Source organism: Hippocampus zosterae, chromosome 1, assembly GCF_025434085.1.
Source record: "Hippocampus zosterae strain Florida chromosome 1, ASM2543408v3, whole genome shotgun sequence".
Taxonomy (NCBI): Eukaryota; Metazoa; Chordata; class Actinopteri; order Syngnathiformes; family Syngnathidae; genus Hippocampus; species Hippocampus zosterae.
In genome coordinates, this window is record NC_067451.1 from 1,969,668 (window position 1) to 1,991,205 (window position 21,538).

The 21,538-nt window shown below is 44.9% G+C and overlaps 5 protein-coding genes, 1 long non-coding RNA gene and 4 other non-coding genes across 13 annotated transcripts; 1 reads left to right on the forward strand and 9 right to left on the reverse strand.

The window, feature by feature from the left end:
- Window positions 1-246: 246 nt before the first annotated feature.
- On the reverse strand, window positions 247-4,479 carry batf2 (basic leucine zipper ATF-like transcription factor 2). Of its 2 annotated transcripts, XM_052068403.1 has the most exons (4): window positions 4,311-4,479; window positions 3,740-3,909; window positions 2,755-2,868; window positions 247-1,124 (listed from the first exon to the last, which is right to left on the reverse strand). In XM_052068403.1, exons 2-4 carry the CDS (start codon window positions 3,830-3,832, stop codon window positions 576-578), a joined length of 756 nt encoding a protein of 251 aa, XP_051924363.1. In that variant the 5' UTR covers window positions 3,833-3,909; window positions 4,311-4,479; the 3' UTR covers window positions 247-575. The 2 variants fall into 2 exon arrangements, with proteins under 2 accessions (XP_051924363.1, XP_051924355.1); XM_052068395.1 differs by lacking the exon at window positions 4,311-4,479 and having other exon boundaries at window positions 3,740-4,184.
- Window positions 4,480-4,518: 39 nt separating this feature from the next.
- Window positions 4,519-7,022, forward strand: arl2 (ADP-ribosylation factor-like 2). The gene is made up of 5 exons (XM_052068417.1): window positions 4,519-4,718; window positions 4,906-5,016; window positions 5,197-5,359; window positions 5,447-5,527; window positions 5,740-7,022. Exons 1-5 carry the CDS (start codon window positions 4,654-4,656, stop codon window positions 5,872-5,874), a joined length of 555 nt encoding a protein of 184 aa, XP_051924377.1. The 5' UTR covers window positions 4,519-4,653; the 3' UTR covers window positions 5,875-7,022.
- LOC127602468 (uncharacterized) lies at window positions 6,193-8,780 on the reverse strand. 3 transcript variants are annotated; one of them, XR_007962807.1, is made up of 7 exons: window positions 8,532-8,780; window positions 8,121-8,157; window positions 7,987-8,011; window positions 7,544-7,793; window positions 6,694-7,364; window positions 6,460-6,520; window positions 6,193-6,286 (listed from the first exon to the last, which is right to left on the reverse strand). It is a non-coding gene; the product is annotated as an uncharacterized LOC127602468 (long non-coding RNA). The 3 variants fall into 3 exon arrangements; XR_007962805.1 differs by lacking the exon at window positions 8,532-8,780 and having other exon boundaries at window positions 6,694-6,717; window positions 6,954-7,364; window positions 8,121-8,498; XR_007962804.1 differs by lacking the exon at window positions 8,532-8,780 and having other exon boundaries at window positions 8,121-8,497.
- LOC127587606 (small nucleolar RNA SNORD31) lies at window positions 6,362-6,433 on the reverse strand. The gene has a single exon (XR_007958797.1). It is a non-coding gene; the product is annotated as a small nucleolar RNA SNORD31 (small nucleolar RNA).
- On the reverse strand, window positions 6,584-6,657 carry LOC127587607 (small nucleolar RNA SNORD31). Its single transcript, XR_007958798.1, has one exon. It is a non-coding gene; the product is annotated as a small nucleolar RNA SNORD31 (small nucleolar RNA).
- Window positions 6,782-6,908, reverse strand: LOC127587608 (small nucleolar RNA SNORD22). The gene has a single exon (XR_007958799.1). It is a non-coding gene; the product is annotated as a small nucleolar RNA SNORD22 (small nucleolar RNA).
- On the reverse strand, window positions 7,232-7,296 carry LOC127587605 (small nucleolar RNA SNORD29). Its single transcript, XR_007958796.1, has one exon. It is a non-coding gene; the product is annotated as a small nucleolar RNA SNORD29 (small nucleolar RNA).
- A 746-nt stretch (window positions 8,781-9,526) lies between the features above and the next one.
- sb:cb1058 (uncharacterized protein LOC394209 homolog) lies at window positions 9,527-11,407 on the reverse strand. Its single transcript, XM_052068458.1, has 3 exons — window positions 11,229-11,407; window positions 10,586-11,046; window positions 9,527-10,088 (listed from the first exon to the last, which is right to left on the reverse strand). The coding sequence occupies exons 2-3, from the start codon at window positions 11,003-11,005 to the stop codon at window positions 9,984-9,986; spliced, it is 525 nt and encodes a 174-aa protein (XP_051924418.1). The 5' UTR covers window positions 11,006-11,046; window positions 11,229-11,407; the 3' UTR covers window positions 9,527-9,983.
- A 1,065-nt stretch (window positions 11,408-12,472) lies between these two features.
- b3gat3 (beta-1,3-glucuronyltransferase 3 (glucuronosyltransferase I)) lies at window positions 12,473-17,013 on the reverse strand. Its single transcript, XM_052068287.1, has 8 exons — window positions 16,854-17,013; window positions 15,630-15,729; window positions 15,355-15,526; window positions 15,100-15,283; window positions 14,818-14,979; window positions 14,607-14,693; window positions 12,981-13,184; window positions 12,473-12,911 (listed from the first exon to the last, which is right to left on the reverse strand). Exons 2-8 carry the CDS (start codon window positions 15,721-15,723, stop codon window positions 12,813-12,815), a joined length of 1,002 nt encoding a protein of 333 aa, XP_051924247.1. The 5' UTR covers window positions 15,724-15,729; window positions 16,854-17,013; the 3' UTR covers window positions 12,473-12,812.
- Window positions 17,014-17,088: 75 nt separating this feature from the next.
- naa40 (N-alpha-acetyltransferase 40, NatD catalytic subunit) lies at window positions 17,089-21,415 on the reverse strand. Its single transcript, XM_052068410.1, has 8 exons — window positions 21,048-21,415; window positions 20,168-20,263; window positions 19,718-19,770; window positions 19,552-19,647; window positions 19,327-19,485; window positions 19,166-19,249; window positions 18,426-18,503; window positions 17,089-18,356 (listed from the first exon to the last, which is right to left on the reverse strand). Exons 1-8 carry the CDS (start codon window positions 21,051-21,053, stop codon window positions 18,209-18,211), a joined length of 720 nt encoding a protein of 239 aa, XP_051924370.1. The 5' UTR covers window positions 21,054-21,415; the 3' UTR covers window positions 17,089-18,208.
- Between the last annotated feature and the right edge of the window lie 123 nt (window positions 21,416-21,538).

Consider the following 21,538-nt stretch of genomic DNA (forward strand, 5'->3'; position numbering starts at 1 on the left):
TCGTTTTTTTGGGGGGGGGGGTTAAAAACTGCATGGGTTCACATGCATCACAGAACGTGATGGGACTCAGCATCCTACCTGCATGATTTGTCATGCCAAGTCGAGCAACTCGTCTCGCACCGGCAAAACTGAAGGAACATATCTTTAATCAGATTTTTATTTTTCAGTAATGAAGGGTTCGGTGAATGTGCATGTGAATTGATTGGGTTCGGTACCTCGAACAAGGTTAAGCACCAGCAATCAATATGCTTTCTAAACAAGCCATTTTTATTATTTGTCATTAGTTCGTCTACAAACGTTAGCTGTTTTGTAAAGTATTATACAAGCACTGCCATTGACTGAAAATGAAACATAGCACCAAACACGAATCAGATGACAATGAATGTTACTCACGAAGGTTAAATAAATAAATACACAAATGAATGCAGGATGTGTCTTGCTCCCTAGATAAAACAGGAAGTAAATGAACACAAGTGAAAGCAAAGTGACCACAAGGTCATGTGTCATCAAGTTGTCATTTCCATCAAGTGTAGTCAAAAGAAGGGCACCGAATGGAGTCACTTTTTTGGGTGCCCTTAAAGAATGGTGGGGTTGCCGTCCACACTCAGAATCCAGTCGTTTTCCTCCAGGAACTCCGAAAGCGACGGCCCCAACGAAGGTGTGTTTGAAGGGAAAAATCCATCCGAGGTGTTCGGCGAAATGGAAAGCAGGGATGTCACTGGCGTCGTCTCCTGACTTGAGTCGCTCTGATCAAATACTGAAGGGCTCTCGTATTGAAAAATTCCGGATGCGATTGAGAGGTCGTCATTGCGTGTGGTGAAAGGGGGCGAGGGCAAATGGCAGGATTCTGTGTTGATGTTGCCACCCAACAAGGAATGAGGAGTGAGTGACAAAAGGCAGGAAGGGATGATATTGGACAAGGGCCACGGATGAGGGTTTTCGCCAATCTCCGGGTTGGAGGTGTTAAATGCGGAAGGCTTGAGGGCATCCACCTGCACGGAATCTCCGAGGACACAAAAAGGCCGGTGGCGCTCCAGGGCTGCGGTGTAATGACGAACCTCTTTTTTTAACGTTTCAATCTCCTTTTCCAGGGCCAAGTTAGAAGCCTCCAGACTCACGAACTCCTGCCGAGGAAAAACAGTTAGTGACCTGTCACTCGTAGCAGTGTGGAGAAAAACAAAACAGTATTTCCAATCCTTGGAGTCACACGCATCCAGTCACAGATACTACAGTACTGTATTTCCCACACTAAAAGGCGCACTGGATTATGGGGCACACCTTCACCGAATGGCCTATTTTGTAATTTTTTTTCATACATTGGACGCAGCGCTTCTCAGACGCAATCTACAATGCATCCAATAGGTGGAGCTACCCTCAATGCCAACAGAACACTACACTACACCCTGATTTATATAGCGACGCTCAGATGTCAGTAAAACTTATTTAATGAAGCGGCGACAAAGTTCACTCAACCAACAGCAAGTCAGAACATTGACTCGCGAACGTTGAACTCTCTTGCCGCCGCTCTATTTCCGTGTTCAACTGCGTGACCGTGATCGCATTAAGTTTGAACTCTGCGTTGCAAGCATGTCTCTAGCAAGGAGCCATTTTGGGGTTGACGCATTACCGTAATGACCATACACAAGGCGCATCGGATTTTAAGGCGCGCTGTAAGCTTTTAAGTAAATGGAAGGCTTTTAGGTGCACCTTTTAGTGCGGGAAATACGGTACTGTTAAATGCGAGGATGGTGACACCAAATGGACAAAAACAATACCCGCAATACCTCACATGCATATATTTGGGTGTTAAATGTGTGATGCTTGAAAATGCATGTAAATAATAAATATAGATTTTAATGGTTGACTATAGTGCACTGTATTCTTACAGATGTCATTTGGCGTCTTCAGGTGACACTTTTCTGTGAACCTCACTGACATTTGAAAGGGAACTTCGCTTAACTTACAACTGAGTGCACACGTCCGACTGTTGAATTATATTGGTCATCTGCAATTTTTGATCATAGTGACTTCATCTGTCACGATGCGCATTTTTGACACTGATGTCAAAATTATATTTACTTTTTTTCTAGCACATCAGATTTTTGAGAAATGTTCTCTCTTTTTTTTTTTTTTTTTAAGTCGAAAAATCTTTGTATCACTGGTTAAAAGTGTAGAAATGGGTTGACCCGAGTTGTTATGTCGCTGTTCTCAAACGAGGCCCTCGGCTTAAAAAAAAAAAAAAAAATCAACAATCGATAAAGAAAAAGTGAAAGTCCAATCACCAACACACACCATCGATCGTCCTGTCGCCATTCTTTGGAGTGCTATGCTAAGCTTAACTCAAATCCATTCAATTCACTTCAACTGAGTTTAGCATCAGATTCATAGATACTTTTGAATAATCTGTTCCACTCATAACATTTCCTTTTGCATGTAAATGTCTAGTTTGTTAAACTAAATACTAAAAACAACATTCCTTTTTTGTCTGTAGTCTATTTTGATAAAATTGCCTCCCACACTATGTGTGTGTGTGTGTGTGTGTGTACGTGCGTGGGGGTGTGTGTGTGTGGTGGAGGGGGCTGTAGAGACAGGAAAGGCGGTGCTCCTTCCCAGGGGCAGCCCTTCTTTTCAAGCATGCTCTTTACAGGAAATAGCCAATAGACCCCCCACCCCCACCACCTATCTAACGCACACACACACACTCACACACACACACTCACACTCATGCAGGTACAAAAATAAAAAATTTCCTACCTTGTGAAGTTCGTCCGCCCTCTCGGTTTGTTTTTTGCGGCTCTTCCGGGCGGCATTTCGGTTCTTCATTCGTCTCCTCTTCGTGCCCCTCCGGTCCCCCGCCGCCTCGCTCTCCTGCCAACATGAACGTAAATGCGGCCGTCTTTGTCAGAAGCGCAGCGATAACTGATAATGAATAGCTTTCAGAGGCCTTTTTCAAAAGTGCCAACGATCCAATTTGATTGGTTGAGGGGTTTCATTTGGACAAAAGCAGTGCTCAGCTGGAACCGACGAGTGATAAATTGGTGCCGAGGAACTATGTTGAAGGACACACGCCGCGTTCATTTGTGGATTTCGGGGTTTCACTCAGAGAAATGCAGCGCTTTGACGCCCTCGCTCACACGATTATGTTTATAGCTTTGCGACAATGAATATGATCTGTTGAATTCTCCTGAGTCAGCCACTTTACTTGGAACCACACGCAACATTCTTGCAACCTTAGCTACAAAGTGTCTGACTGGTGAGTCACATGTGCCGTGTTATAGACTGGTGACCGGTCCAGGGTGTTCTCAGAAGGGATAGACGCCATCGCCATGTGACGCAAAGTCGGAAATGTGGTATTAAAAAACAAACAAACAGGATAATAGCAAGTTGCTCAATACATGTGAATCAGCATTGTTCGGGTACAAAGACAGTACTAAGTAAAAATTATCATCAGTACATTCTGTACCATAACAACATCAAAGTTAGTAAATGCAGCTACAGTGGAAGTATTTTAGACAGAATTGAATGACCTAGAAATTGGATAATGGTGTATAAAAAATTGTCGTATTTTAATTTTTTTGAGATGGTCTTTCTTTTCGCTGTATGAATCATTTAAATGACAAAAAATGACAGAATGAAATAAGTCAATACAATATTAGTTTTAGCTTTTGGTTTCACAAGCTCTTTCTTTTTTAAATTGTGAGGTCTATTTGGCTCAATTTTTGAGAATGGGAGAACTTACAGAACCGGATGTAGCCTCGTCTCTTGTGTCCATGAAGAGGGGGGGACATCTCACCTCCAGTGGAGCGCACTGACGTCCTGGTGCAGGCACCATCAGGATGGACCTCAGGACTTTCAGTTTTTACCCAGTCGCTCTTCAAACATGGACTGCATCCACTTGGGGTTCGCGGGCTGGGTACGCTGGGCAGACATCTGCTTTCACTTTCTGTTTATTTTAAAGTCCGCAGAGCTCAAGAATTGACCCACATCCCGCCTAGCCCAGCCCCTTCTGTTTCCTCAAGGCTTTCCGTCGTGAATTTACTCCGATTTATACCACACGGGGACGCCAAAAGTCCCCCCGCCCCCCCCCCCCCCCCCCCCAAAAGAAGAACGACTGGGACGCTTGGAACAAGTCAAAATCGTGTTACGTAACGTGGCTAATTACAAATTCTGTATTTAATTCAACCAAGGGTGTCGTTCACGTTCAGTTCGATGAATAGCATCAATCTAATGAATACAAAAGCAATAGAAATAAAGCTGTATGGGAAAATATGGTAAGACTGCTAACATTGACTACTGTTTCTAAGCGGTACCATTATTAGAAGACAAGGTCCAGCGATAGAACTTCACACGTGACAATTGCGGCCTGCCCCTCACAAGTCACAACGACTCAAAATTGAAAACGTCAAACGAAATCAAAAAATTTCCAATACGCCGAACGCAACACAACCCGTCAGACACCGCGTCAGCTTTAAACCAATGAACGTGCGCCCCAGTACTGGTTTGACCAATAGGATGTCGCGTAGAGGCTGCGCTCATGCCTACCACTTCCGTGTACACACGCGAGCTGATTGAAACATAAGACCAAAGAGAAAATCATTTTTTTCTTTGTTTGCTTGACCTAAATACTTAATCGATCCGCAGGACAGTTTGGCGATGGGTTTGCTGACAATTCTGAAGAAGATGAAGCAGAAAGAGCGCGAGATGCGACTACTAATACTGTATCCTGTTTCAAGTCGTGTAGAATACCATCAGAAAATGCTCAGAAAATCAACCATTCTGAGCACGTCTTCTCGTGTAGACACACGAGAAGGGGATTGAATAAACATTTCCGTTTAGTGCTGAATTAGCATTAGCAACTTGGCCATTTGTATACGTGTGTGTTTTTTCCTGATCTGGCTCGTGCAGAGGTCTCGACAATGCGGGGAAGACGACCGTCGTGAAGAGGCTGAATGGCGAGGACATCAGCACCATCCCACCAACGCTGGGCTTCAGGATCATCACGTTGGAACACAGAGAGTAAATATTCTGTTGATGAGAAATCATGATTGAGCTAATCCGCAGTAGTTGACATAATTAAGGCGTGTGTGGCGTATGTGTTTTCACTCACCCAACGTGACATCATCACGCCCAATGAACTCGTTTATGGAGCACTTTAAAAATAACACAATTAAAGTAAACGTCTGTTTATTGTCGTAGGTACAAGTTGAACATTTGGGACGTGGGGGGACAGAAATCTCTGCGCTCCTACTGGAGGAACTACTTTGAACGCACGGATGGTCTCGTGTGGGTGGTGGACAGCGCAGACCGACAACGCATGGAAGACTGCAGGCAGGAGCTCCACAAGCTGCTGCTGGAGGAGGTACCGCCAATATTGTGTCCTCAGATAAATTGTGTTTATTTATATATAAACAGTATATACATATATATATTTTGTTCTGCCTTTTAGCGGTTACTAGGTGCAACATTGTTGGTGTTTGCAAACAAACAAGATGTACCTGGTGCAATGTCAGAAGAAGCGATACAAGCGGTAAGCCATTTTTTTTTCTGCAGCTCCGTCACAGTATGGATGTGTGGGTTTTATCAGGACTTCCAATACAGAAAGAATCTTACCCCCTCTCACTTTTCCCCATCTTGTTGATCAGCTTCTCTATTCAAAGCCCTTACACTGGATTTTTATTTCTGATACATCTACTATAGATCTGTAGGTCTATTTATGCACAAGATGGTTTTATTTTGCAGACGTTAGCCCTGGATGACATCAAAAACCACCACTGGTGCATTATGGGATGCAGTGCAGTGACAGGCCAGAATCTTCTGGCAGGGATGGACTGGCTGTTGGATGATATTGCCGCACGGCTCTTCAATGCAGACTAACCTGATGTTCTTCGACAGAGGACATTGATGTTTTCCCTGTTTTGTCATGGCACAAACATCTGTGCATTCTTAATGTTATCAAGTAGCAAAATGGCGGCCCCTTCAACTGAAGCGTGCTTAAGTGTTCAGCTCACAACCCATCATTGCTCACTGGGGTTTTGGTCATTTTCAGTTGACAAAAAGGGCAAAATGGCCAGCTCCTGCAATGGCTAAAAATGCATTTTTGATTATTAATTCATTGTCCCTCAAGTATTATCAAAATACTGTGTTTATGCCAAATTTGCTAAAAAAAGGTTGAAGAAAAAAAGCCCAAGAGTAATTTTATTTTTCTTTATTTCAAAGATGGGTCAATACGATGAATCACTTTCAGTGTGCAGGGGCATTTCCAAATTTTCCAAGATGCCGATCCAGTCTGGAAATGGAAAGAACCAAAATAAAAATGCAGTCAGTGCCCAAGAGACACACAACATGCTTTACAATGTTTGCTTCAAGATCAGAGTCAACCAATCAGTCATGAAAGTTCAGACTGGGGCGGTATCATGAGCTCATCACTTCTGTTGGCAAATTAAAATATGCGCATCATACCAACATGGCTGCCGCGGACAGCGCAAAACAGCATCCTGGTAGCCGAAACAGACACGCCAACCTGTGAGCAGAATAAAATAAATTTCAATTTGATCACCATTTATAGGAGTTGACATTAATTCAATGTGGCTCAGGAGTTGTACCAATCAGTCACGAATCTTCAGACTGGGGCGGTAACAGGAAGTCATCACTTTCCACACAAAAACCTCAAAAAAATAAAAACATTCGACTCACCTCCACGAAATGGCCGCCTCCCATCTGAAAAGTTAAAGGAAATTGTTAGCTAGCTTCTTTACATGTGGCCACCATGCTACAGCAAACTTCTTTTTCAGACTGTTGGAAACCCCAACAAGGTGTCCCCTTGTTGCCATGGTAACACCAGTGGGTTCACCTTTGCAGGTCTGGCATCGACGCATGGCGTAAGACGCGTGCGGGTGTCATCACCAAAGAAACGCATGGAGCACATATTGCTGTTGCGTGATTTTAATGCTCACCTGGCAGATGGGGTCCAAATGCGGATACATCTGGTTGAGGGGAGGAAACAAGTCATGAGCTTTGGGGAACACTTTCCATTCACTGCAACTATTCAAGCATGGCTGGCGTCAGGTTTGTGATTCTCATCAGTATTCAGACGAACGAGATTCCAGTAGTGTCTCATCATTTTCAGCTGCAGAGCGCCGGTGGGCCTTTTTTTTTAACGCACCCACTCACCTCGAGCCTGTTGAAGCACAAAGACTTTAGTTTACTGTCAATTTTCTACAATTAAATATTAGGTGCTCAGATGTTCGTGTCCTTTCACAGTAAGTCAAAGTGAGCTAAGTGTCATCATCATTGCACCTATAGAGACAAATTCAAGTGCTTACTTATGTTTGACGATGTGCCATCGTGCCTCAGTCACCTTGTAGCTACCACCAAAAAAAAAAAAAAGTCAAATTTCAAGTGCAACCATTACATTGATGTTGTCATTTTGGTGTCCAAACGAATCAGAACCCATGTTGACATCAATGGTTTCAGCCATATGCTTGTCATTTGAAATCATCATTTCAACCCAGAAGGTGTACAGAATTTTGTTTAAGCCCCCCACCTTGTGATGAGTTAGCCAACAGCTGATCCAGAAAGTCCAGAGGTTTGTTTTCCCCCCATCTACAAACAGAAAAGAATATTAAAACCTAACATGAAACATTGAACTAGCCTATGGGTGCTGCTCAGAATAACACTTAAAATGGTTCTCTTCAAAGACTAGTTCAGTCAGAGAGAGTTCTAGAATTCATCACAGCAGCCATGATCATTTTTTGGAAAAGAAACTAGAAATACCTGAAGATCAGAAGACCATCCTAAAGGAGAGGGAATAAAATAGGTCACTCACATTAACGTCTGGTTGCAATTGGTACATTTTTATGTTTACTGCTCCATGCAACTCAGATTTGGATACATTTTCATCGTGGTTGAGTCAGTGAGAGAGTTCAAAGTTCACATCCCCGCAGCATGACAATGCAAATGCAAAATAACATCAAAAGGGGCTCATACCAGTAGGTTCTTGAACGAGCTCCACCTGAAAAAAAAAGGCACATTAGTCAGTGAACAATAATTCAGTGATGGGCCTTCCTTTTTCATCATTTTAGTTATACACAAGAGTCATTAAAAAGGTTGAAGGGCAATACCTGAGCTTAATAACGTAGCTTCGCGAACAGGCTGCATCTGCAAGACATACAAGAAGCACGAGGTGCTAGCTTTAGCATTAGCCATAGCCACGTGACTACACGCGGGCAGGCGACACCGAAGCCGCCTTTCTTTCCAAAAAAATGTCTCACTTCAGAATAGAAAAAGTACATTCACAGTCATTCAGAACAGGTCTGTGAAAAGTCTCATCATCGAGAGACGATGGAAAGGAAGCCAAAAGCGAGATCAAAAAGTGAAACGCGCAGGGGAAAAGCTTAAAAATCCAAATAACTAACGTTTCCATATTTAAATGATGACGAGAACGCACAGTTGTCGGTCGAAATTGTGACTAGAACGGATTCAAAAATAATTTGGGTTGGGGGGTAAAACATGATGAGAATTTCAGACATTACCTCAATGTAGAGAAGGCAGGAAAGTGGACGAAAAAATGGCTGCGTCCATTTTATATACTCGTCCCGTGACTCCGCCTATTCCTTGCAACTTTACGGAGAAACGGTTTACCGGAGAGCTTTTTTTCATGAAATTTTTTTGCAAGAGCAATCACCCAAGTATATTTGACATATATCATTACATATAAGTGTCACGATTGTGTCATCACGTCAAACGAATTAACAGGAGAGGGATTCCTTTTTCTTTCTTTTAACTTGGATTTCTTTTGTGGCGTTTGGACGTACCCCGTTAATCAAGTTACTGCCATCTACCGAATAGGAGGATACATCACAGGGGCATCGAGGGGGCCGGGCCGACTGCCCAGGATCGGATCGGAATGAATGAAAACCCGTGTCATGTAAAAGTGGTCATGCAATAATTTTTTAAAAAAGCATACACACATTTTAATCTCCTTCAAATGATAACCATCTTCATTCCAAGTCTTTTTGGAAGACTTCAGGGACGAACGTACTTCACAAGCTATCAAATTTTTGTATATAGGATTTTCTTGTTTTCCTTTCTGGGTCATTGCAGAATTGGAGGAAATTTTCCGTCCCACTCATCAAATTTTAAATAATCGACATACAAATTACTAAAACATGCAGTCCAGCAAATGCAGGTTTATTTTTCAAGAGTTTTGAAGCCAAAATGTCCTCCAATTTCCGGATGACCCTAACGTAATCTCATAAAACTGTACCAATAATTATGATCGTCAATAATATGAAATGTTCATTGTAATTTTTCATTTTCTGGTTTTCCGCCAGCAGTTACAATTTATTGTGCATTTTCAAGTGTTAAAACCAACTGAACACTGCATAAATATATGACAATACAAAAATTAATAAACAGTTTTTGTTTGTTTGTATGTCACAAAATAATTAAATACTTTGGGCACATTTGTGTACATCTACACTCAGCCTGCGGATGATTCCCTTCAGCTTCGTGACTTGATGGCAAGCCTCCTCGCTGCCCATCTTCAAAACCCTCCTCAAAACTCACTTGTATTCTTTGGCATTCGACTCAGCATGACTTAGTTGTGTTCTTGGTTTTACTGTTTGGTGCTTTCTACCGCCTTAATTACCGATTTGTCTTACTGTTTATTGTCCATGTTAAATTGCTCCATGTACAGCACTTTGTATGCAGCGATGGCTGTTTGAAAGTGCTCGAGAAATACTCTTGACTTGACTTGACTTTCCAAATAAAAGACAAAATGGGTCCACTGATCAGTCATTGCTTCATATTTGGCAGTCACACATCGACACGTTTGTGTTTTCATCGTGTTAAACCTGAGAAAAGCTCCCAATAGTGAACCAGGCGTGACAAATGATGACCTGGAATAAATAATTATGATACAATGGCAAATATTTGGGTGTTCATGATGGCTGAGCTTCTACTGAAACTCGGCCAGCGCCACATTATGCTTGATGCTTATTTTGGGACGAATGGACGGGCGTGAGTGTGATGCTGAAGATGTTGGCCACAAACGCTTCCCAACCTCGACGAAAAGCTCGGTCCACAGCCTAAGGAGGAAAAAGACGGAAGACTTGACATTTGTTGTGGACAGGTGAAGGTTCTTAATGATTTGCCCGTCACTAAACATGACGTCAAGATAAGACTCGATGGACCTCCACCCCGCTCCATATGGCAGCCGCTGGATTCAGAGTCCAGCCTTGTAAACTTTCCTCCACAAAATGGCTTACGTAACCTTTCAGGGCTTAACGTTTAACCGAGGGGGCATTCATGCAAGGATGGAATGTATTCATCACCTCCACCGAGGGAAATGTTTATTTGTGGGGAACCTTCTGCTGGCAAATTTGATACACATGAACTTCTTATTAATCTGATGATTAAAAACATGATAATCAACATGATTTTATTATTTATCAAATGAAATGAACAAACAAACAAAAAAAAGGGAACATTTCTTCCATGTCGTCATTTATTGACATTCAAACTGATGCTTTTAAATGGTGGCCTGATTAATTGCAAGTTCTTGTCTCGGATGTTCGTGTCTCACCTTGCGATATGTTTTCACGGCATCCCGCTTCACCACTTTCATGACCTGCTCTTGCTCCCGCTTCATTCTCTTCTCGTCTCGGATCAGCACTCGCTCGTCAGAATCGTGCCGGGAAGCAAAGTGCGTGTGCGCTTCGGCTACGCGGGGGCTCGCCGAGCCCAGAGCGGACGCCTCCTGAGAAGCGGCCTGCTTCCGCATCCTCCTGGAGCTTTTTCTCTTCCACCTGCCGCTGGGCGCCGCCCACAGGAGCGTCTGGCCGTCGTCCACGTCGCTCCCTCCGTCCATCGCCAAAATGTCCTTCAGGGGTGCGCTTTCCAGCTCATCCAGGCGGTCGTAGAAGCCGCCGGATTTGTCCAGGAATTTGGGGGCTCGGATGGAAGCCCGCACGGAACTTTTCCTGGAGTCCTTGCCGATAGTCATCCTCCCAGCTGTGATCGCCGTGTGATTGTCTTGTGTTATGACTGGGGGGGGGGACGAAGGGGCGGGAAGTGGAAAGAGAGAGAGAGAGAGAGAGAGAGAGAGAGAGAGATCAATTAGTTACACAATCTCCAGCACTATCTCCACTTGTTTGACATGTGGAGTTGGGATCGTTTCAAGGTAGGACAAAGAAGAAACTCAAGCAGTCGAACAAATGACAACACACGTTTCCAATGTCAACGATGAAGTCCTGAACTTCCATGTAAGGCTGAAATTGAAGCGGTATGGTTCCAAGCTGACACACTATTGAAAAGGCACTTCCTCTTACTTCATGTTAGTGACAAATATTGGGCAACTCACTCCACCTGAAGAGAAATACAACACCCCCACCTCCCAAAAAAAAAACATTCAGCACACAAGATGACAATGAGTGAATGTTGACGTCATGCATTAGATACAAATAATTCATTCATTCATCTTCCTAACCGCTTGATCCTCACTAGGGTCGCGGGGGGTGCTGGAGCCCATCCCAGCCGTCTTCGGGCAGTAGGCGGGGGACACCCTGAATCAGTTGCCAGCCAATCGCAGGGCACACAGAGACGAACAACCATGCAAACTCCCCCACACACCTAGGGACAATTTTAGTGTGTTCAATCAGCCCTGCCAGGGATGTTTTTGGAATGTGGGAGGAAACCGGAGCACCCGGAGAAAACCCACGCAGGCCCGGGGAGAACATGCAAACTCCACACAGGGAGGCCGGAGCTGGAATCGAACCCGGTACCTCTGCACTGTGAAGCCGACGTGCTAACCACTGGACTACCGGGCCGCCCCTAGATACAAATAATCACGTTTATATTTAGAGAAGAATATCCAAATGAATACGAGTGTGTGGGTGGGTGAATGAATAACTCGGGAGCTCAGATTTGGTGACACGCCCCAAACACACACACACAAAACATGCTTACAGCTCCAGTACACGCACCCAGACAAAACCCCACTGAAGTGATACGGAAAGCAGGTTGCCATGACGACTCTCAAGCAGACGGAAGGCGCAGCTCAAAGAATCACGACGCTTTCCACAAACTTAAAATGTGAACTGTTAACAAAGCAAAAAATAAAAGTGAATCACTTTTTACCTTTTGACATTTACAGTAAGTAAATATTCATCCTCGGGAGTGTGGGAGGCGTACTGGGGGCCTTTCCCAGGTGACTTCGGGCAGTAGGCGTCGGGGTCCGTCCCGAAATAGTTGGCAGGCAATCGTTGGGCACGCAGAAACGAACACCCATTCGCACTCACACTCACACCTCGGGACAATTTAGAGTGTTCAATCAGCCTGCCACGCATGTTTTTGGAATGTGGGGAGGAAACCGGAATACCCGGAGAAAACCCACGCAGGCACAACATGAAGTAAACAATTGCCCGAGTGCATATAACAGAGATCTTTAAGCAAGAAAAGGTGACACAAACACTATTTGACCTATTTTATTTGTCAGTGACACGAGAGAGCATGTAGGGAGCAAATATTACAGCAATAAATAAATAACATTGTATACACACAGCCATCACTCATCCCCATCAGTTGTGATTCTCGCACTGTTCTCGAACTAACGCTCAAGGGGAGTCTTCATGTTTCTTACTGGACCTTTATATGAGTTTGTATTGTTATTAGTGGATTCCACTGGATTTTAGTTGAGTGAAAAAAATGGTTTGACTTCTGGTGTGGTGATCATGCAAAAAAAACAAAGACATGCATGACTTTTTAATTGGAGATCCACCATTGTGTGTGTGTGTGTGCGCACGCGAGTCTTGTCAGACCTCCACGGCCGCATCGGATCCCAAACCCTGAGCCTGCAGAGCATCTTCACGCTTCATCTTAGGCTTCTCCGTGCGTGTGTGCCACACCAGCACCTGCGAAAGCATGAAAAGGTTGCGGCCTGGCTCACATTCGCGAGCTCATCCAACCAAAAAGGTTTTTACTTTGGTACAGTTGTCCGCTCTGGGCTCCAGTTGGTCCAGGGTGACGAGGCCCTGCAGGAGACTGCTCTCCAGGAAGCCCATTGGTGCGTTGCCGTCAAAGCGAGCGTCCGGGTTGGACAGAAGCAGCTTGAGGGATACGGCGAAGCCGGCCATGTCCATCGGGAAGGGACGGCTCGGACGCCAGCCAACGTGAAAGCGCACCACCTGAAACAGAATCGCGGCATGATGTCGAATCAGGCATTCTTTGTCAGAGAAGAGTTTGTAATCAACCATCGCCGCCAAACAAAGAGCGATTGATTTGATTCGAATCATCATCATTATTATTTATCATTTTTACAACAGTGGTCAAGAGCTAATTTTAATCAGGGAGGGCGTTATGTGTCCCGAAATGTATTTTTGACACCGTTTTAAAAAAATGTCTTTCCGTTTTTTCCAGAGGACATCAGGGTTTAAAAAAAAAAAAAAAAGATTTTTTTCATTTTGAAGTTTGACCTATAAAATCTTACGCAATATGGATTTTATCATCCATATCAATTTATAGTTATGGCATTTCAGAAAAGAATCCACCTGCTGCTGAGCCTTAAGACTTCATTTATTCATTCATTTTCCGAACCGGGTCACGGGGGGTGCTGGAGCCTATCCCAGCTGTCTTCGGGCAGTAGGCGGGGGACACCCTGAACTGGTTGCCAGCCAATCGCAGGGCACACAGAGACGAACAACCATTCGCCTACACTCACACCTAGGTACAATTTAGAGTGTTCAATCGGCCTGCCATACATGTTTTTGGAATGTGGGAGGAAACCGGAGTACCCATAGAAAACCCACACAGGCCCGGGGGAGAACATGCAAACTCCACGCAGGGAGGCCGCAGCTGGAATTGAACCTCTGCACCGTGAAGTCGACGTGCTAACCACTCGACTACCGGGCCGCCCCTCACTTAATTCATAAATACTGCAAAATATATTACTATGACCGGTTATATAATTCATACTATGAAAACTTGATTTGCTCGAGAAAAAAAAGCAGATTTGGAATCAGCAAGGGAAAAAAAATACAATTAAAAAAGGTTTACTTGCAAGCCTGATGAAAGCTTTGGGGACAAAATGTCAACCGCCCATTCAGCCTTACGAATGAGTGACGTCAGGAGCATTCAACGCAGTCAATCTTCTCCATGCTCCTTCCGACTGTTTTCATTTTTTATTTGTGTTTGGCTTTTATTTTTCATTCATCTTCCGAACCGCTTGATCCTCACTAGGGTCGCGGGGGGTGCTGGAGCCTATCCCAGCCGTCTCCGGGCAGTAGGCGGGGGACACCCTGAATCGGTTGCCAGCCAATCGCAGGGCACACAGAGACGAACAACCATTCGCACTCACACTCACACCTACGGACAATTTAGAGTGTTCAATCAGCCTGCCATGTATATTTTTGGAATGCGGGAGGAAACCGGAGCACCCGGAGAAAACCCACGCAGGCCCGGGGAGAACATGCAAACTCCACACAGGGAGGCCGGAGCTGGAATCGAACCCGGTACCTCTGCACTGTGAAGCCGACGCGCTAACCACTGGACTACCGGGCCGCCGCTTTTATTTTTCTACATACACAATTTTTATTGCGGCGGAAACAAACCTTTCCTCCTTCCACGACAGGCTTCTCGTACTTCATGCCTCCGACAAGTCCAACGGGCCACACGGAAACTTGCTGGGTGCTCCTCATCTGAGACGACGACAACATCAACAGCCCAACAGTGCGAGGCAAGAACAAATTGCTTCGTCTCTTGGAAAAACTAAGCAAGTACTCCAATTGAGGGAAACAACAGGGTCCGTGTCAGTGCTCATACCTCTTCAAAAACCTGCAGACTGTACGTGTTATCGTCATCAGCAAAGTAGACAACCCCCTGCTGGCCACGTGCGTCCGTCTGAGCCCTTCTGTCCTCCCGCAGCCAGCGCAGGGCCTCGTTCCTCTGCTCCACACCGCGAGGCTTGAGCCAGTTGGGATCCCCCTGGGCGGGGAAGGAAAGGACGCAGATGTTGTTTTGAGCACATGGCCAAACAAAAGCTGACGATCCTGTGTGCCTTTCATCCAAATATGAACTCATGTTGTATTTAGGAACATTTTCCACCTCCTGCAACTTGCGCTCCTTGGCCGTGGCCACGTGGAGGTGCGTGTAGGACAACCCGGATTTGGCCAAGAGTTGTCCCACCAGCTGCGTCTTGTGCTGGGAGTCCTCCACGACGATCCAGTGGAGCTGAGGCACGTGGAGGAAGGTCTGGGACAAGCGTGTCAGCTCAGCCTTTTGAACCAGCCTTGGAACAAACCACAAGAATCAAAACTGTTGGTTGACTCGAACCAACGGAAGGGAGCAAGGCGAGGTTACCTGGCGTATGTCGGTGTGATGACAAAGATGGTGGGCAGCGAGGACTCTTTTCGGGGCTGCTTGGTGGCCTCCGACCTCCTCGTTTGCTCCTGAAGACGGTGCAGCTCCCCCCGCAATCGAGATATGGTTCGGTCCTTGGGCATATCGTGCTCCATGCAATCACACCGTTGCCCTGGGGAGAAAACAAGACATTAATAGATGATTTGCTTTTATGATCAAATCAATTTAGTATGTGTTCCGTAACAAATAGACCAGCAAGTTTAAAGTCTGCTCACCAAGTTGCATCAGTGCATAGATCAAGCCAAGAAAAGAGACCAGGAAGTAGAGCACAAACACCGTTTTCAGCTTCAGCCTCATCCTGGTTGCCATCGTACCCTGAAAGAAACAATAAGGTGTCTTCAAACAAAAATAATAATGTAACCGGTGGTGTCCAACTGCGTTGTGTTTAAGAATATTGATGACACACAGCAGGATTTATTGTGTTGGTTGCGTTTAATGGTCTTAAACACAAAGCCTGACGAAAATAGCAGAAAACAATGTCCTCCTCGTCAATTATATTGTTACAGCGCCTCCTACACAAGTGAAATGGCACAGCAGTGTATTAAAATACTTAAACTTGTAAATGAAATCAAATGTTTCTCCAGCTATAAAAATGCTTACCTCTCCATGAGAAAAAGAGGAGAGTCAGAGGCGTGAGTTTAACTGAAAACAGGCACTGTCACATTAATTATTGAAATAGGGCAACACATTGAAAAAAAAAATTGTGTTCCACCAACTGATAATAGAAGATATAGTAAAAGAACAAGTCACGTATTTATTATTTCACAGATTTTATACAATTATAATGCAGTACAGTAAGTACTTCCAAGTTTTTTTTCTTTACTGCCCCTGTAACATTCATCCTGGTGGCCATCGTACCCTGAACGACACAATATGGAGTATTATAATAATAATAATACAATATAACTACCGGTCACCTGTGTACTTGGAGCTGGTTATCGTGACGTCACAAGAAAGCCACGCCCTTGCCCGGCACACAATTGTTGTGGCATTTTGGCTTGTCCCAATTCACAGTAATTATGCTTTTAAAGGGCATTTTATTTCTCGACGTTCCCTTTTCTGTTTCGAAACAGCACAGTTCCATTGTACTTTATTTTTAATACTCTTTTTTCCCTCAAACATTGTGGTTTTTTATGGGGGGGATGGGGATTTGCGGCTGGAATGGATTACAGTACTGTACTATAATATTAAGTAAATGGGTTTCTTTTCTCGTTTGCACCATTGCCGATTTAAACGGGTGTAAATATGAACAACTAATCCAATTAATCTGGATGAACCTCTGGAAGAGAGCAAACAAAATCCCTGTAAAAACGAGCAAATGAAATGCATACTGTGAAAGAAACAAATGAGACATAATCGAAACGAACTGCATCTTCGCTAACGCTCGCATGGTAGAACGTTTGCACACAAAATATGATCACACATACGCATGCACCTACCGCAAGACAATCCTGGCGGATATTTTTTTACAATTTATTAAGCACCTCACGTCATTTTTGTCGAAAGACCCTTCGTAAGAGGATCCATTCATTCAGCGTTGACTTTTCCAACCACTTCCGGGTTGGGTGCCACACTTTAACAAGTCCCAAGGAAACAGCGCGCATACGCGTTAAGTAGATATTTTCCATCGTTTAAGCACATCTTTAAGTAGATAGATAAATCAGAAAAAACGTCTTACGAAAAGAGAAACGACTTTATTGGATGTGTAGCATACAAAGAAAACACTGACAAGGCAGAATGACTGTGTTCCCTTTCATTATTGTGAACGACTGCACAGTAAGCATCAGTCTCATACAGGTCTAATCAAGTCAGTTCATGTGAAGGTTTCATGTTTCAAAAAGTGTTTCGCTTCAACATGGGATCCGTAAGAGCACATGTATGTTATATACACATGGATAGAGTTGTAACAATTTTCCCAAAACTAAAAAGGAGTCGTACATAAAATTGGTGACATTGTTTTTTAGACAGCTCACCTGCCAAGGGACCAAACAGTGGTCAAATTTTACAAACACTACTTATATTTTCAAGGCATGAGAGGAGCATGTCCAGTTTTTTTGATTACAACTACGACTATTGACATGAACTTAAAAGCAGATTGTTATTAAAACGGAATGACACGATCACTCCAAATGCATGTACCCTGTAGGCTTTGTAAACATAATAACTACTTCTCGCTCATAGAAATGAAAGCCTGGGATTTAGGGGGGGCGGGGGTGAAAAGGCATGTTGGCAATGAGTCCACTCATGACGCATGTTCCCAATGGCGAACATCTAAGAAACTGCTTCGTTAGCCTAATGAAGATTTACTATAGAGCTGCTGTTCCAAAAGCAGCATAACCGTGGCACACTTGTCATACTTCAGATTTACACTCATCGAAAGAAGGCTCGCTCCATCTGTTAAACCGGCATGGAGCACGTGCGAAACAAAACAAAAAGGCGGGATGTGCATTTACAGTGGGGCCGCAATGAGGCAGAATTCACTTTGAGATAACATGTTTTTCACGGGGGCTCACCTGGAAAGAGACGGCGACCGCGGCTTCTAACCTTCGATACAATGACAATGAGAGCCGAGTCACTTGTCGTCGTGGATAGGAAGGAGCTGACGGGAAAGGATGAAACAAACAGAAGCGCACACAGCATGCCGCTTTTACAGCAGAAAAACTCAAACGTCACTCCGTAACATCGAGACGTGGAACCAAAAACACCGCCACCCGTGGCCCGTAATGAAAAAAAAGGCGGCAGGTCGAGCTTTCGCATACACTTTGCCCCTCGCTGCCTTTTCGAGGCCAAACGATCAGTGGCAGCATCCACCGCAGTGGCCGCCGCCGTGGCTGTGACCAACCGAGGCTTCGCCGTGTTTGGTCCGCCGGCTCAGAATCTCATAGGAGCAGTCGTCGCCGCAGCAACCGGACATGCTCGGCGAGGTCTCGTCCATCTCGAACCTGGCGGGGAAGCGCAGCGGATTCAAAACGAGCGTGGCCACGTTCTCGTTGGAACGGCGCAGTACTCACTGGAGAGCGTCTCTGAAGAACTGGTACGCCCCGTGGTTGTGTTTAAAAACTGTCAGCATCACTTTCTTCATCTGCGTACTGCCGAGAACAAACAGGACAACAAAACATTCAATCAACAATAACAACAACAACAAAACTCATTTGTTTTCTCTGCCTTACAAAAATCAGAAATGAAATGAATTGAAACTCATGATTCCGTTCTGTCCAATCAGATTTCAGCTTCAATGTGTTGCCGTGCAAATATTTGCTCAATGCCTCATAATCCTTTGTGTGGGCGCCATACACGCGCACACACAAATAGCGCTGCATTGTCTTTTTTTTTAAACCAATCAGATTTTAGAATCACTATTACTAGGAGCGACCTCAGAATTTTACGCCGTCTGATTGGTTCAGCTACATTTAGGCCTCTGATTGTTTGATCTTAAAATATCTTACGCAGATGAAAAATGCCTGTCTTCCTCAATGCCACGCATATTTATATCACATTTGTGTTATTTCTTTTGTGGCTTCATGGCGCTTTAAAAAAAATCACCAGCCACTGAAAATCAGAATGTTTTTGATCCAAGTGGATCTTTATTGTATAAAACCTTCATCCAAACTTAAACCAAAATCTGGACTGAAAAATCTCGAGCTGTGCATCCGAAGTCAAGTTACTCAAGGTATTCTCAAAATTGTTTTCTACTTTGCATTTCACCCGTCAAATATAAGCAGAATCAATGCTCCCCCCCACCCCCATTTACCTGTTAGCGATAAGCTGTAAAATCTGAATGAGGAATTTGCCGAGCCCTTTCCTCCGCACTTTGCTCTCCAGCTGCACCTCGTAGCTGCGGCATGTTTACAAGTTAATAACATCCGGCACATCCTCACGTCACAACTACCAGAACAACAAACGATGCCCTACCAATATAGCACCTCCTCCCCGCACTCCACGTCGAATCGGAAGTGGGAGAAGGCCACGGGGGCGGAGTCTACGTCGCGGGCCAACAGGTACCACGCCCTCTCGTCGTTCATCTCCTCCCTTTTCTCGCGTTCCTTCCAGCCCCACTCGCTCTGCTCATAGCTGGCGGCACGGGAGAACAGTTTTACCACGGCTTTATGAACAAAAACGTCTAAATCTGATGCTTACAGTGTCTGCATGTTGGCTCGCGTGAGTTCGAAAGCCCACTCCACCGACAACGGGTTGAGGGCCGTCACTCGCTTGCATTCGATCTGCAAGTTCAGTCTAGATGGGAGGATGCACATTTTCAGTACGACATGAAAGAGTAGGGATGGCGTGGTACACAAATACATACCCGTTCCTGTCGTATTTCTTGAAGGCTGGGAAGGAATCGAGTGGGTCATCGAGCTGGGAAATGATGGCACAAGTGTTACGCAGGAGCTCACTAAAGCTCGCCTGACTGAATGGAAAACATTTCCCACACATTAGATTTGATTTGACTTTTTATTTGGTCTCCCATAGGAGAAATTTGTCTTGGAGGACAGGCCAATTTGGCAGGCAGATTTTTTTGTTCGTCTTGGTCTCTGTGTCCCACTCAATCCCAGACTCTGGCACTCCACAGGGTTCAATTTTGAGTCCCCCGCTGTTTTTATTGTATTGGCTTTCCCTGCATTCCATCTTAAGAAACATAGTACAGTATTTTCTTTCAATGTGATGGGGATGGCAGTCATACCAATTATTTATGGCATCAAAGCGATGTTGACAAAGCCCTCCTACACTTGGCCCCACTTCCCAATCAACTCACCTTATTGGCAGCGTCCACCTTAGCGCAGACGGCGTCCATGGCCGCCCTTTCCTCCAGACGCCGCGCTTTCTTCTCCTTCGCTCGGCTGGATTTTCTCTGGGCAAGGAACATCAAAACAACATGATTGTACATGATCTTGATGATGGTCCAGGAGAGAGAGAGAGAGAGATCTGAGTGCAACTGAGCTCACTCACAAGCAACATGGGTCAGGTGTTTATAAGAGATCGTTTATTTATCCACAAGGGAAATTCAGTTTAAAGGGGAAGTCACGTCAAATATTTTCATAACAAGATGTTCTATGCGGCTCCACTAGTCTAAACAATGTATTCTGATCAATAGGGTGTTTGTGCAATATGAATTAAGCAGAAACAATTCTTAATGTCAAAAAACAGAGATCAATCATCATCAACCATATAGATATATTTTTTACATTAAACATTTCAGACTGTCCTGTAATTGTTTGTGGATGCAAACAAAAGTACCAGTTCTCCAGATGAACTGGGGGTGGGTGGGGGGGGGGGGGGTAATACACTTTGACTCAGAGCTTTAAGCTCGGAATCTGTGGGAACACGTGGATGGGTTTAACGCCAGAGTGCAAGTGGAGGATGTAAATCGCCGCCGCCGAGTACAGCAGTGGTGCAGGCAATCTTACTTGCATTAATGACATTTGGAAGCAGCTAAGGCGTCTAGCGGGCACGGTGGTAAACATTGCGAACATGCCAGCGCTAAGTGTTAGCTCGCAGGCTAAGTAGGCTACCACCATGAACCATTCTTCCTCTTACCCCCCCTCTCATCAAGTTCACCTCTCCCTCTCTCCACTCTCAAGCCATCACAAGCAAGGGCAGCAGCAGCATCAGTGGCGCCATCTCGTTCCACTCACCCCCATCTCGCCTCGGCCGCGTCGTGTGCTCCGTCACCGCCCCCGTGAACGCTCCTTTTTTTTGTGTCCGCGCGCCTGATTGTCGCCGCCGTGGTGCGAGCGAGCGTGGTAGCGCCGAGGACGACAATGACTTCCGTGCTAACGAGGCTAACTGAATTGCAGTACCGGCCGGCCGGCGGTGAAAGCAGGGCACAGCTATTCGCAAATAAAAATCAGCGCTCAGTTATAACGATGGGAATGTGATTGCTCCCTTTTGTCGGATGGACGCCAAAAAATGCGGGCTTGCTTTTATTGCAGGTCCATGTTGCTTTCGCCCTTTCTTTACGTCGCCCTCCCCGCCGACCGACCGCGAGGCGTTCACGTGCTGCTCAAAACTTCCGACTTCAGATAACCACTCCACACACGGACCGTCACACATAACTTCGGGATACATTAAATGTGCTCGTTTTCGAATGCTGGGGCAGTTTCAAACTGACAATTACTCAATTTCG